This window comes from Coregonus lavaretus (genome assembly GCF_964263955.1).
Source record: "Coregonus lavaretus genome assembly, chromosome: 27".
NCBI classification, from domain to species: Eukaryota; Metazoa; Chordata; class Actinopteri; order Salmoniformes; family Salmonidae; genus Coregonus; species Coregonus lavaretus.
Window position 1 is genome coordinate 4,124,492 of NC_140014.1, and position 13,006 is coordinate 4,137,497.

General features: G+C 42.0%; 2 protein-coding genes across 5 annotated transcripts in view; one reads left to right on the forward strand and one right to left on the reverse strand.

The window, feature by feature from the left end:
* Positions 1-9,791, reverse strand: part of rbks (ribokinase) — a 96,662-nt gene extending 86,871 nt beyond the window's left edge. The window contains exons 1-2 of one of the 4 annotated variants that reach the window (XM_084144125.1): positions 9,702-9,790; positions 793-857 (exon numbers count right to left, since the gene is read on the reverse strand). In XM_084144125.1, the coding sequence (XP_084000251.1) occupies positions 793-851 (59 nt within the window). In that variant the 5' untranslated portion in view covers positions 852-857; positions 9,702-9,790. Of the gene's footprint in view, positions 1-792; positions 858-7,936; positions 8,497-9,701 lie in introns of those variants that run through there. The other 3 variants (XM_084144124.1, XM_084144126.1, XM_084144127.1) reach the window with 3 other exon arrangements.
* Positions 9,792-10,037: 246 nt separating this feature from the next.
* Positions 10,038-13,006, forward strand: part of babam2 (BRISC and BRCA1 A complex member 2) — a 193,113-nt gene continuing 190,144 nt past the window's right edge. The window contains exons 1-2 of the mRNA XM_084144123.1: positions 10,038-10,309; positions 10,786-10,940. Of these exons, the coding sequence (XP_084000249.1) occupies positions 10,804-10,940 (137 nt within the window). The 5' untranslated portion in view covers positions 10,038-10,309; positions 10,786-10,803. The remainder of the gene's footprint in view (positions 10,310-10,785; positions 10,941-13,006) is intronic.

Consider the following 13,006-nt stretch of genomic DNA (forward strand, 5'->3'; position numbering starts at 1 on the left):
CTTGGTTCCCTCCGTTCCATAGCAGGGGCAGCAGGCTCCATGGCTCCAAGAAAATGTGGCCGATAGCCTAGCTAGCTCGTACTATGCTAGCCGGAGAAAGCGCGTGCTTACTTGTCTGTCTGTTTGAGCTAAAACTAGTCCTTTGTGGGGTTAGCTAGCTTTCCAGCTAGCTAGCCAAGTTAGCTGTAGACTCGCGGCGTGGGTTAACCAAGTCTAGATAGCTAGCCTGTGACGCTAGCTACCAGCGGAGACTGAGGAGTAAAAAATTAAATAAAGCGGAATCAAAACTTTACTTTCGGTCAGTACTCAACATTATCGACAGGATCTGGGGTCCTACGTTTGGCAGCGTCAACCTCGCGGTTCGCCAGAGAACAGTTCAGTAGGAAGACAGAAAATCTAGTCATGCTTAGGAGAACTTCAGGAGTTAGAGAGAACTCTTCGCAAGCAAGAGAGGCGAGAATGACCAGAGGCAGCACGAGGGGCGTGTTATGAAGAGGAGGGGCTCACCTCATTCGCCAATCGACCTGTCTGTCTCCAACAGACGCTGCGATTGCTATCCTACTTCGTTAAAGAATCTGCCTGAGCGAATCTCCATAAAGTGAAATATCGAGACAATACATTTGAAATATAACTACTTGTGAAGTATTTTGACATCTCAAACTACAGATTTATTGTTGATATGTGACCCAATACTTTCTACAAAATGTTCCCATAAGATCCCAAAAGTACATTGAGGCAAGTTCTGATCCACTCCCTTTCTCAGTGATGTGAGGCACACCTTAACTAACTCACCTGACCAAGTCAGTCATACAGGAACCCACCACCACCACATCGAAAGCCTCCTCCGTCATGGTCTACTGGAGAGAGACACACAGGAGGCAACGGATACTTTAGATTTGTTAATTGTTAGCTTAGCTCTAAGTACAAATACAATTATTCAATTTGTCATAGCTTCCCCTTTGACCCAGCAACACACTTTTCAACAAAGGTTACTTAGGCTAGTCGTGGGAGTCTGGTAAGCCATTTTTTATAATTGGAGCCAACATAAGTATAGGAAAAAATGAATTGTAATGTGGGGTTTAAAAACATTCGACAGAATTAGTTGGTTCTTCATAAATTTTTTGAACTATGCCTAGGCTAATCATAGCCTATACTCACTGCTAGGGGCATTTCAAGCAACAATAGCATATCATCCTGAAACTGCACTCAAAAGAAACTCAGTCTTTGCCATATTACCATGAACGGACTGGAACACGATAAAAATAGAGCATTCACAGCTCTTTCAGAATGGGACAGGTGCCAATCTAAACCCAGCGATTATTTCAATGCTGCACCACGTGACTGAACACAGCCCAGAAAAATCTTTAATTAATTCAATCCTTGGCGTGTATTGGAGTTCATGCTTGTCTGTTAATCTCTTCAAATCTCCTCCTAAACAGTAAAAGGCTCGGAAAGCCTGGCCGCTGGCTCTAGGACAGCTAGGCTAAATTCTCCCACATTTCTGAGCATATTGTCTTCTTCAGCCACGGCTGTTAGATGTGCTACCCCTATTGCAGCAGATTACATTTTAGCAAGCATGTCCGACCACTCAAAACAGTGGGGCCTCTCTCAAATTCTGGTTTACTTGCATAATGAGTTAAGTCAACTTCTCAGATAGCCTACTACAACCTGGTCTTTCTTGACAAAACATAGGGAGCAAAAAATGATTAGGTTATCTTACTTTCTCATTGGGTTAAACTGACACAAAAGGTGATATATGCATGCAGATTAGCCTAGGCCTAGTTGTGTCATTTTTTAAAGGTCAAGGATGGAAATGGAAAGTGTATGACTTGAAAAAGTGTCAATAAAATAAATTATAAAATATGTGATGGGGGTAAATTAGCCCTACTTTATATTACAGAAATTGAGATCTTTTCAAATATGTTGTATCTATTTTTTTTTGTAAAAGCTGAGGGGATGATAGGCTAACATTCTGGCTTCAACACTGAACAAAAATATAAAAGCAACATGCAACAATTTCAAAGATGTTACTGAGTTACAGTTCATATAAGGAAATCAGTCAATTGAAATACATTCTTAGGCCCTAATCTATGGATTTCACATGACTGGGAGTACAGATATGCATCTGTTGGTCACAGATACCTTTAAAAAAGGGAGGGGCGTGGATAGGGCTGTGGCGGTCAGTAAACTGTCAGCCGGTAATTGTCAAGCAAATAACTGCCGGTCTCACAGTAATTTACCGTTAATTAACATAAACACATTTAGCATCTCCTGGCTTCCACATATAGCCTACAAGCCACTGATGCAGACCTTTTGGAACATTCACATTTAAAAAAAGTCTAATAAATCCATATAATATAGCCTAAACCTTCACAATTAATCCATTATTTAATTTTTGACAGTCCTAAAGAAACATGATATGAAGAAAATGTAGTATATTTCAGAAGAACAGAATAGCATACTCTGAGATGTCCTTATGTTAGGCCCTGATCTGGCTATGCCATATGGCTGTGGGCTACACTACTTCATTTAGCAGACAAGATTTGCTTAGAATTCCATGGCATTATTTAATATTTTGTTATAGTATGAAGAGTACAATTAAACAAAGCTGATTCAATTGAAAGGATATTTTCTCCAAATGATTTGAGGCAGAGAGCACATGTGGCTATTCTGTGTTGAGCGGTTAACAAATAAGTAGGTACTCAAACAGTGAGGGAAAAAAGTATTTGATCCCCTGCTGATTTTGTACGTTTGCCCACTGACAAAGAAATGATCAGTCTATAATTTTAATTGTAGGTTTATTTGAACAAAGAGACAGAATAACAACAAAAATCCAGAAAAACGCATGTCAAAAATGATATAAATTGATTTGCATTTTAATGAGGGAAATAAGTATTTGACCCCCTCTCAATCAGAAAGATTTCTGGCTCCCAGGTGTCTTTTATACAGGTAACGAGCTGAGATGAGGAGCACACTCTTAAAGGGAGTGCTCCTAATCTCAGCTTGTTACCTGTATAAAAGACACCTGTCCACAGAAGCAATCAATCAATCAGATTCCAAACTCTCCACCATGGCCAAGACCAAAGAGCTCTCCAAGGATGTTAGGGACAAGATTCTAGACCTAAACAAGGCTGGAATGGGCTACAAGTCCATCGCCAAGCAGCTTGGTGAGAAGGTGACAACAGTTGGTGCGATTATTCGCAAATGGAAGAAACACAGAATAACTGTCTCCCTCGGCCTGGGGCTCCATGCAAGATCTCACCTCGTGAAAAAGTTGCACGAAAGGCATGAGCTCTGCATTGTTTTTTTTTTGCGCAGGCTGAACACACTTCATAAGTCTCTCATTCACAATTTGACAAGCACTTGATAATGCCTCGAATTTCCCGGCGGCATTCCCTTTGTGTGGCTGTAATGTCCCCTAAAGAAAAATCCATGCCCTTTGCAGCCAGTGGCCGCGGTGCCCTTGGGCTGAATATAATAATGATAATTCCCTTCTCCCTGAGTGCTGCGTGCTCCGAAGCACCTCTCACTTACATGGCTCTCCATCACGTGATCGGGTCTTTCTCACAGGCTACAAGTGAAGACAGACACATCCGGGACGCAACTGCGCGTGTCCTTATCCAATTCCTAGATGCATATTGAAGATATTGGAAGAACTGTCCACATTTACTTTTTGTCAGCCAACAAGATGATGAGTAGAACTAACGAAGAGCAAAAGGATTAGCCTATGTCAATCTACTATCCCCCATAGTACAAAAGTTGACCTATTCTATTCTGTGCGAGAAATAAATATTCCAAACATAGTCTGGGACAGTTGTGGGATGCGATAGATCCCAAATTAATACAACCACTAGCATAAAATAAAAAACTGTTTTACGCAATGAGGCTGATGCAACAGATCAGAAAATATAGCTTAAAATGTTGATAAACTATTAGGCTATTTCTTCACATTATAAGAGCAGCAATGCGCACACGGCAGTATGCTGTAAGTATGAATGTTCCATTAGTGGGAAAACACCATTATCAAAAGTGACCGCAAATGCGATTATACATGTAATGCTTTTATTATTAAGGTGCATTTCTATGGTGAAAATTATCTTCCCCAAACTTCAAACTCACGTGCTGCTTATGTATGCCAGTTAGGCTCTACACCCCTTGTAAAGCGGATTAATGTGCTTCATTTTAAGAAGTTATTTGCCCACTTTAGTTCTGATAAAAACCTTATCAAAACATACAGTGCATTCGGAAAGTATTCAGACCCCTTGACTTTTTCCACATTTTGTTACGCTAAAGTCTTATTCTGAAATGGATTAAATAGTTTTTTCCCCTCATCAATCTACACACAATACCCTATGATGACAAAGCAAAAACAGGTTTTTAGAAATGTTTGCAAATGTATTAAAAAATAAAAATAATAATATCACATTTACGTAAGTATTCAGACACTTTACTCAGTACTTTGTTGAAGCACCTTTGGCAGCGATTACAGCCACAAGTCTTCTTGGGTTTGATGCTACAAGCTTGGTACACCTGTATTTGGGGAGTTTCTCCCATTCTTCTCTGCAGATCCTCTCAAGCTCTGTCAGGTTGGATGGGGAGCATCGCTGCACAGCTATTTTCGGCTCTGGCTGTGCCACTCACGGACATTCAAAGACTTGTCCCGAAGCCACACTTGTGTTGTCTTGGCTGTGTGATAATGGTCATTGTCCTGTTGGAAGGTGAACCGTCACCCCATTCTGAGGTCCTGAGCGCTCTGGAGCAAGCTTTCATCAAGGATCTCTCTGTACTTTGCTCCGTTCATCTTTCCCTTGATCCTGACTGGTCTCCCAGTCCTTGCTGCTAAAAAACATCCCCACAGCCAACACCATGCATCACAGTAGAGTTCAATCTTGGTTTCATCAGACCAGAGAATCTTGTTTCTCATGGTCTGAGAGTCTTTAGGTGCCTTTTGGCAAACTCCAAGCGGGCTGTTATGTGCCTTTTACTGAGGAGTGGCTTCCGCCTGGCCACTCTACCATAAAGGCCTGATTGGTGGAGGGTTGCAGAAATGGTTGTCCTTCTGGAAGGTTCTCCCATCTCCACAGAGGAACTCTGGAGCTCTGTCAGAGTGACCATTGGGTTTTTGGTTACCTCACTGACCAAGGCCCTTCTCCCCTGATTGCTCAGTTTGGCTGGGCGGCCAACTCTAGGAAGAATCTTGGTTGTTCCAAACTTCTTCCACTTAAGACTGAGGCCCCCGTGTTCTTGGTGACCTTCAATGCTGCAGAATTGTTTTGGTACCCTTCCCCAGATCTGTACCTCGACACAATCCTGTCTCGGAGCTCTACGGACAATTCATTCGACCTCATGGCTTGGTTTTTGCTCTGACATGCACTGTCAATTTACCACAGGTGGACTACAATCAAGTTGTAGAAACATCAACGATGATCAATGGAAACAGGATGCACCTGAGCTCAATTTCGAGTCATATAGCAAAGGGTCTGAATAATTATGTAAATAAGATATTTCTGTTTTTTGTGATAATATATAATTCATAAGTGATTGGTTAATATTGTCACCAATCAGACTATTCTTGATTTAATCTTGTCTTTAAATATACTAAATAATATATGAGTGAAATTTGTTTTGATTTAGAATGGACCATTATCATTCACCTGTCTCGAAATGGGCAGGGTTAGGGTTAGGGTTACATGTCATCTATGCACTTAAATAGTGAATGGAGGACGTTTTTTCCAGTGGTCAATTTTTTTAATGCCAGCCAGGTAGGCTATACTCCTGTTGTAAAGAGAAGCAATGTGCTTAATATTAGGAAAATTGAGAAATAAATATAGTAGGCCTAGCCTATAGAAAGCTGATGGGATCCTCCTCTTTTTAATAGAGGCCATCACTCTGCTTTCTCACGCAATTGCATAGCCTATAGAATTGTTGCGCAACATGAGCTCATGGGCTCTCATTAAGTGTTTGATTAGAATTTCGATTACATTTGCATTGACGTCAGAGTGATTAGAGGGACAATAGAGTGCTGAGTACCAGGCAGTTAGCAAGATAGGTAAGCTACTAATGACCATCAGCAGCATCAGAGCTTGGAGAAGACTAATTAACGTGACTAAACGCCTCCATGACTCGTGACCACCGGTGTGGCGGTAATACGGTCACCGTAACAGCCCTAGGCGTGGATCAGAAAACCAATCATGCAGCGCAACACATCTCCTTCGCATATAGTTGATCAGGCTGTTGATTGTGGCCTGTGGAATGTTGTCCCACTCCTCTTTATATGGCTGTGCGAAGTTGCTGGATATTGGCGGGAACTGGAACAATCTGTCGTACATGTCGATCCAGAGCATTACAAACACGCTCAATGGGTGACACGTCTGGTGAGTATGCAGGCCATGGAAGAACTGCGACATTTTCAGCTTCCAGGAATTGCGTTATGCATTATCGTGCTGAAACATGAGGTGATGGCGGCGGATGGACGTCAAGACAATGGGCCTCAAATTGCCATCGATAAAATACAATTGTGTTCATTGTCCGTAGTTTATGCCTGACCATACCATAACCCAATCGGCACCATGGGGCACGCTGCTCATAACGTTCACATCAGCAAACTGCTTGCCCACACGACGTCATACACGCGGTCTGCCATCAGCCTGGTACAGTTGAAACTGGGATTAATCCGCGAAGACCACACTTATCCAGCATGCTAGTAGCCATCGAAAGTGGTTGAGAATGTTAGATAAATTAACATTCAATTCTCTGGTGGACATTCCTGCAGTCAGCATGCCAATTGCACTCTCCCTCAAAACTTGAGACATCTGTGGCATTGTGTTGTGTGACAAAATTGCACATTTTAGAGTGGCATTTTATTGTCCCCAGCACAAGGTGCACCTGTGTAATAATCATGCTGTTTAATCCGCTTCTTGATATGCCACACCTTTCAGGTGGATGGATTATCTTGGCAAAGGAGAAATGCTCACTAACAGGGTTGTAAACAAGTTTGTGCACAACTATTTAGAGAAATACGCTTCTTGTGTGTATGGTACATTTCTGGGATTTTTAATTTCAGTTTAAGAAACATGGGACCAACACTTTATATGTTGCGTTCATATTTTTGTTCAGTATAGTTTGGGACTCCATCAGGTTATGACAATTTCTCAGTGAGAGGGGATCAATGCAAAAATGGCAATTAATGACACAGTTTGACCCAATGTGAATTTAGGCTGTTTTGTTGATTTGATTCCTCACATCATCTGTCCTTTCCTTGTGCCTCCTTATCAAACTGCATCCAAGGAATTGTTTTGAGGAGAGAGTATGCAAGAAATGAACAAAACACAATTGAGTTTCCCCCAAGGATTCAAGCCATTCACACACTGTCTGGGCATGTTGGTAATTAATCAGTGTTTCTCATTACATTCTTTTATTTTCTAGACACAAATCAGTGGCCTGGTGTTCCAGTCCATTGACAGTTTAGTTTTATCTCCATGGTCCAGTCTTGTCTTGGTGCTTATTTCTGTGTTTTTGTTCATTGTCAAGCATGAAAACAGAGTTGGCTAGCTACTACTGCACATCGTAGGCCAATAGAGGCTAGCTTGTCAGTAGCTGGTTATGAACTTTGGACCAGACATGAAATAGGCCATACACAGCACTCACTGTTGAAGAATATTAACATCACTTTAGCTTATATGGTTCAAGTGTTTGCTATTGCCTATTATACAACGGGTGGGTCTAATCTTGAATGCTGATTAGTTAAAACCGCATTGCAGCCGGTGTCTATTCCACAAGTTACCACCAGCTAAATCTATGATGTTGAAATGCCTATTTACTCTGTTCCATCTGACTGCGCAATCCACTGTCTCATCAGACCAGCCAGGCACTTTATAAACTTGATCTCCACTATAAAAAGTATCTAGACATTATCTCACATTTCTTTTAGACTAACCTTTAGTTTTCAACAGCGGAGATTTGTATAAACCTTGCTGTCTGTCTCTCCAACATTTTCAAGATTCAAATTCGATCTCCAGCTGTCCCATAGTAATGAACGTGTCAGGACGAGACAGACAGGCAGGCAGCATTTCTCAGCCAGTCGAAAATCATTAATCAGCTGGCATTTTTATGGATATATAAAAATAAATGTCAATTGAAAAAAGGTAAAACGAAACGAAGTGTAGTCTTTCCAGCTTCAGTTTGAAGTAATTGTGTTAGCTGTGTTGTTGGCAAGCTCCTCTGGACGTGTCCTGACGAGTGAGCACATTTTCTATGCCAGGCGAAATCGCACCTCATTAGCTCATTGTTATGGATGTATCCAAATAAATGTAAGTAGAAAACAGCTTGAACAAATTCAAATGCGGCTACTTTGCTGTTATTCTGGCTGCCCTTTTTGACGTGACTAAGTTAGACGTAGTTGGCTAGCTAGCAGTATGGCGAACAACTGGGTCGCGTCCATAGATACAGAACAAAAAGACTGAAGGACTGGGTAGCGTCTCTAGCAACCGAACAGATAGAATGAACGACCAACCGGCTTGGGTAGCAACCCTAGATTTGTGTCGAGACTATATTTTGTGGAAGGATTAAATAGTATGAATAAATTCATAAAAATAACATTTTTAATGAAAAATATGTAAATCATTATTTGAATATGTTGGCAACCCGTTGTATAAAAGTGATAGTGCCCTCGAAGCCGGGGTTTGGAAGATATATTGGCACGGTTTGCCAGCCCTCGACGTCTCGGGTCTAACACCACCAGTGCCAATATATCCTCCCAGAAGGCGCATTATCACTTAAATGAGCGCCACACTAAGGGTGTGCTCGTAAATTAAATCTGGAGTGCCAGAATACACTCAGTGTGCTCTTGGCGTTCGTAAATTCGGGGCGTTCAGAGCGCACACTGGACGCTCTGGCAGAGGACAAGGGTTGATCCGAGCTTTCTGACCACACAACTGCAGTCAAGCTAACTGGCAACCTTGACAAGTTTGCTAGCTACTTCCAGACACAAATGAGAGAACACCTCACTCTGACCATTTTACTCGCCCTAGCAGAGTGTTAGGCTGTTATCAAGAGCGTTGGTGACTGTAACTGTGCTGCTGGCAACAATTTAATAACGCTTTTTTTTTGCCGACGTTTACTGACACCGGCCATATTCAACTGGTGTTAAGCGTTAATAAAACCATTAGTAATTCTGCGCTTTGGAACACTCAGACGAGAGGGCTCTGAAATCGGAGTAGCTAGATAGCCAGAGTGTATTTACGAACGCACACACTGAGACTGAAAAGAGTGCACTGTGTCAGACATTGGTAGTATTGGTTGCATGTAGCTAACTATTCCAATAGCCGACTAAACTCAACTCCACGGAGTGCTGACGTCACAAAATGACGTTTTTATTTTAAAAAAACTTCTGATTTCACCACGCAATTCCCCAGAACAATGTTATATGTAATTGCGTGGTGCTGAAATCACTCGTTTTTTTTTACAAACTAAATTGTATGTGACGTCGGAGCTCCAGTCAAGCCACACTAGTTGCTTGTCCAACTCCATCGTAAATCGTTGAATTTAATTGGCTATGAGTCCTACAGTCACAGAACATATTTGGTACAAAGTGTCTGTTATTAGCTTGCTTGATTAAACTTGACTATGCTACCTAGCAAAAAACACTGCCCTAAAGTTACTTATTTCAAATAATGTTGACATGTCAGATATAAACACATTACCTAATGTCCAATTCTGTTCTCGCTGCTTGTTATGAAGTGGCCAAAGTGCATTGCTAGCACGGTCAGTAGCTGCCACTGAGGTAGTGCCTGGCTACACGTTGAAAAAATGACAGCTCTAGAATTTCTAGCTGAGCTAGTTCTGACTCGTATAATGTGTTTCGAATGAATTTGTTGACCGAATTAAAAATACAATCTCTATTCTATGGAATCATTATTATAACACACACAAAAAAGGATTAACAAAAATATTTAGGATAGAATATTTGCAGAGGATGAAAAGGTGCTTTTGTAGACAGGCAAAAGCAACACCGGCTATGGACTTTGAGGTCCGAAAAGGACCCCAAAAACATGTACCGGAAGATTTGGGTTTCCGCTACACTGCACAACCACAACATCAACATTGGCTGTCGTAAAAATTCATGAAAACAAAAAATAGCATTTTTGTCTTAATTCAAGGTTAGGGTTACGCATAAGATTAGCAGTGTGGTTAAGGTTCGGTTTAAAATGACATTTGAATAATTATTTTAACTTTGTGACTGTGGTAACTAGTGACGACCGATTATTTGCTGTAAAAATTGAAGCGTTAACATTTTTGGATTTCCAATAAAGTAAGCTATTTCCCCATTTTGAGCTATCGGCTGACTTTGACAGCAATTGATGTAGCAAGCTTGCTAGTTAATTATTGGGAAAACCTCCCACTACTGCTTATGGAAAAGTAGTTAGCTGCTAACTAACGACATCAAAATGAAAGTAAACTAGTGAAGAAATGTAGCTACCTCTGTGCCATTCATTTGACTCGAGTTTGCATACATACAATTGTAGTAGCTAGCTATGTTTCGCACATTGCTAGTGTTGGAAAGATGTCTGTCTGTGTCAAAAAGTCAGTGCCTGTGATTGATTAATCTAACAAACTCTGACCATAGTTATGTAACGTTACAGCTTGCAGAATACATTACATACTGTTAAAAGAGCATTGTCTCAATAATATGTATTTTGTAGCTGTCAATGCATTGTGCATTTAATGGTGTGTCTACTGCGCTAATGGTGGCATGCCCCTTTGCTTTCTGTCTTGGGCTGTTTCCAGAGAACCTGAGTGTGGAAGATGAACAACATGTTCCCTGAGGTTGCACTGAACCGCATCTCTCCTGAGCTGCGCCCCTTGTTGTGCAGTGTTGTGCGGAATGGTCGAGTGGGCCTTGACTCCACCAACTGCCTGCGCGTCACAGACCTTAAGACTGGGTAAGTTCTGCTCAATGTCCGTTTGTGACCCTTTGATATGAAACTATGTGGTGCATTTCAATAGTTTTATGTGGTTTCTCTTCCTTATATCCTCTCATTCATGTGCACTAATTTGAAAAAAATATGATAGGTGAAAGCAATATGGCGGATGTGTGTTGTGAATTCGCTTTTACCTATCTAGTTCTGATGAGGTATGCTGTTAGCAATATAAACATTATCACCTGTAGCCCAACTGATGCAGCATAGTGGCTATAAATAAATAGGCTGAAGCATGGGGTTGCCCATCTTTCAAATAAAGTTTTGTTTGTCAAATACACATATTTAGCAGATGTTATTGCGAGTGTATTGAAGTGTTTGTGTTCCTAGCTCCAACCGTGCAGTAGTATCTAACAATTCACAACAATACACACAAATCTAAAAGTAAAATAATGGAATTAAGAAATATATAAATATTAAGAAGAGCAATGTCGGAGTGGCATTGACAAAAATACAGTATAATACAGTATATACATATGAAATGAGTAAAGCATTATGTAAACATTATTAAAGTGACCAGTGATTCTATGTACATAGGGCAGCAGCCTCTAAGGTGCAGGGTTGAGTAACCAGGTGATGGCTATTTAACAGTCTGATGGTCTTGAGATAGAAGCAGTTTTTCAGTGTCTCAGTCCCAGCTTTGATGCACCTGTACTGACCTCGCCTTCTGGATGATAGCGTGGTGAACAGGCCGTGGCTCGGGTGGTTGATGTCCTTGCTTATGTTTTTGGCCTTCCTGTGACATTGGGTGCTGTAGGTGTCCTGTAGGGCAGGCAGTGTGCCCCTGGTGATGCGTTGGGCAGACCGCACCACCCTCTGGAGAGCCCTGCGGTTGCGGGCGGTGCAATTGCCGTACCAGGCGGTGATACAGCCCGACATGATGCTCTCAATTGTGCATCTGTAAGAGTTTTTTTTTTTTTTTTTTTTTTTTAGTCATTTAGCAGACGCTCTTATCCAGAGCGACTTACAGGAGCAATTAGGGTTAAGTACCTTGCTCAAGGGCACATCGACAGATTTTTCACCTAGTCGGCTCGGGGATTAGAACCAGCGACCTTTCGGTTACTGGCACAACGCTCTTAACCACTAAGCTACCTGCCGCCCCATGTGAGGGTCTTAGGGGCCAAGCTGAATTTCTTCTGCCTCCTGAGGTTGAAGAGGCGCTGTTGTGCCTTCTTCACCACACTGTCTGTGTGGGTGGACCATTTCAGATTGTCAGTGATGTGTACACAGAGGAACTTGAAGCTTTTCACCTTCTCCACTGCGGTCCCGTCGATGTGGATGGGGGCGTGCTCCCTCTGCTGTCTCCTGAAGTCCACGATCAGCTCCTTCGTTTTGTTGACGTTGATGGAGAGGTTATTTCTATGGTACCACTCCGCCAGGGCCCTCACCTCCTCCCTGTAGGCTGTCTCGTCATTGTTGGTAATCAGGCTTACTACTGTTGTGTCGTCTGCAAACTTGGGTCTAGGATGTCAGGTAAGGTGGAGGGGATATGATCCTTAACTAGCCTCTCAAAGCACTTCATGATGACATAAGTGAGTGCTACGGGACGATAGTCATTTAGTTCAGTTACCTTTGCTCTCTTGGGTACAGGAACAATGGTGGACATCTTGAAGCAAGTGGGGACAGCAGACTGGAATAGGGAGAGATTGAATATGTCCGTAAGAACACTCCAGCCAGCTTGTCTGCGCATGCTCTGAGGACGCGGCTAGGGATGCCGTCTGGGCCGGCAGCCTTGCAAGGGTTAACACGCTTAAATGTCTTACTGATGTCGGCCATGGAGAACGAGAGCCCACAGTCCTTGGGAGCGGGCCTCATCGGTGGCATTGTATTATCCTCAAAGCAGGCGAAGAAGGTGTTTAGGTTGTCAGGGAGCAAGACGTCGGTGTGCGCGACGTGGTTGGTTTTCCCTTTGTAATCGGTGATTGTCTGTAGACCCTGCCATATCCCAGTGCATTCGGAAAGTATACCCCATGATGACAAATCAAAAACATTAGAAAGTTTAGCAAATATATTAAAAATAACACACAGAA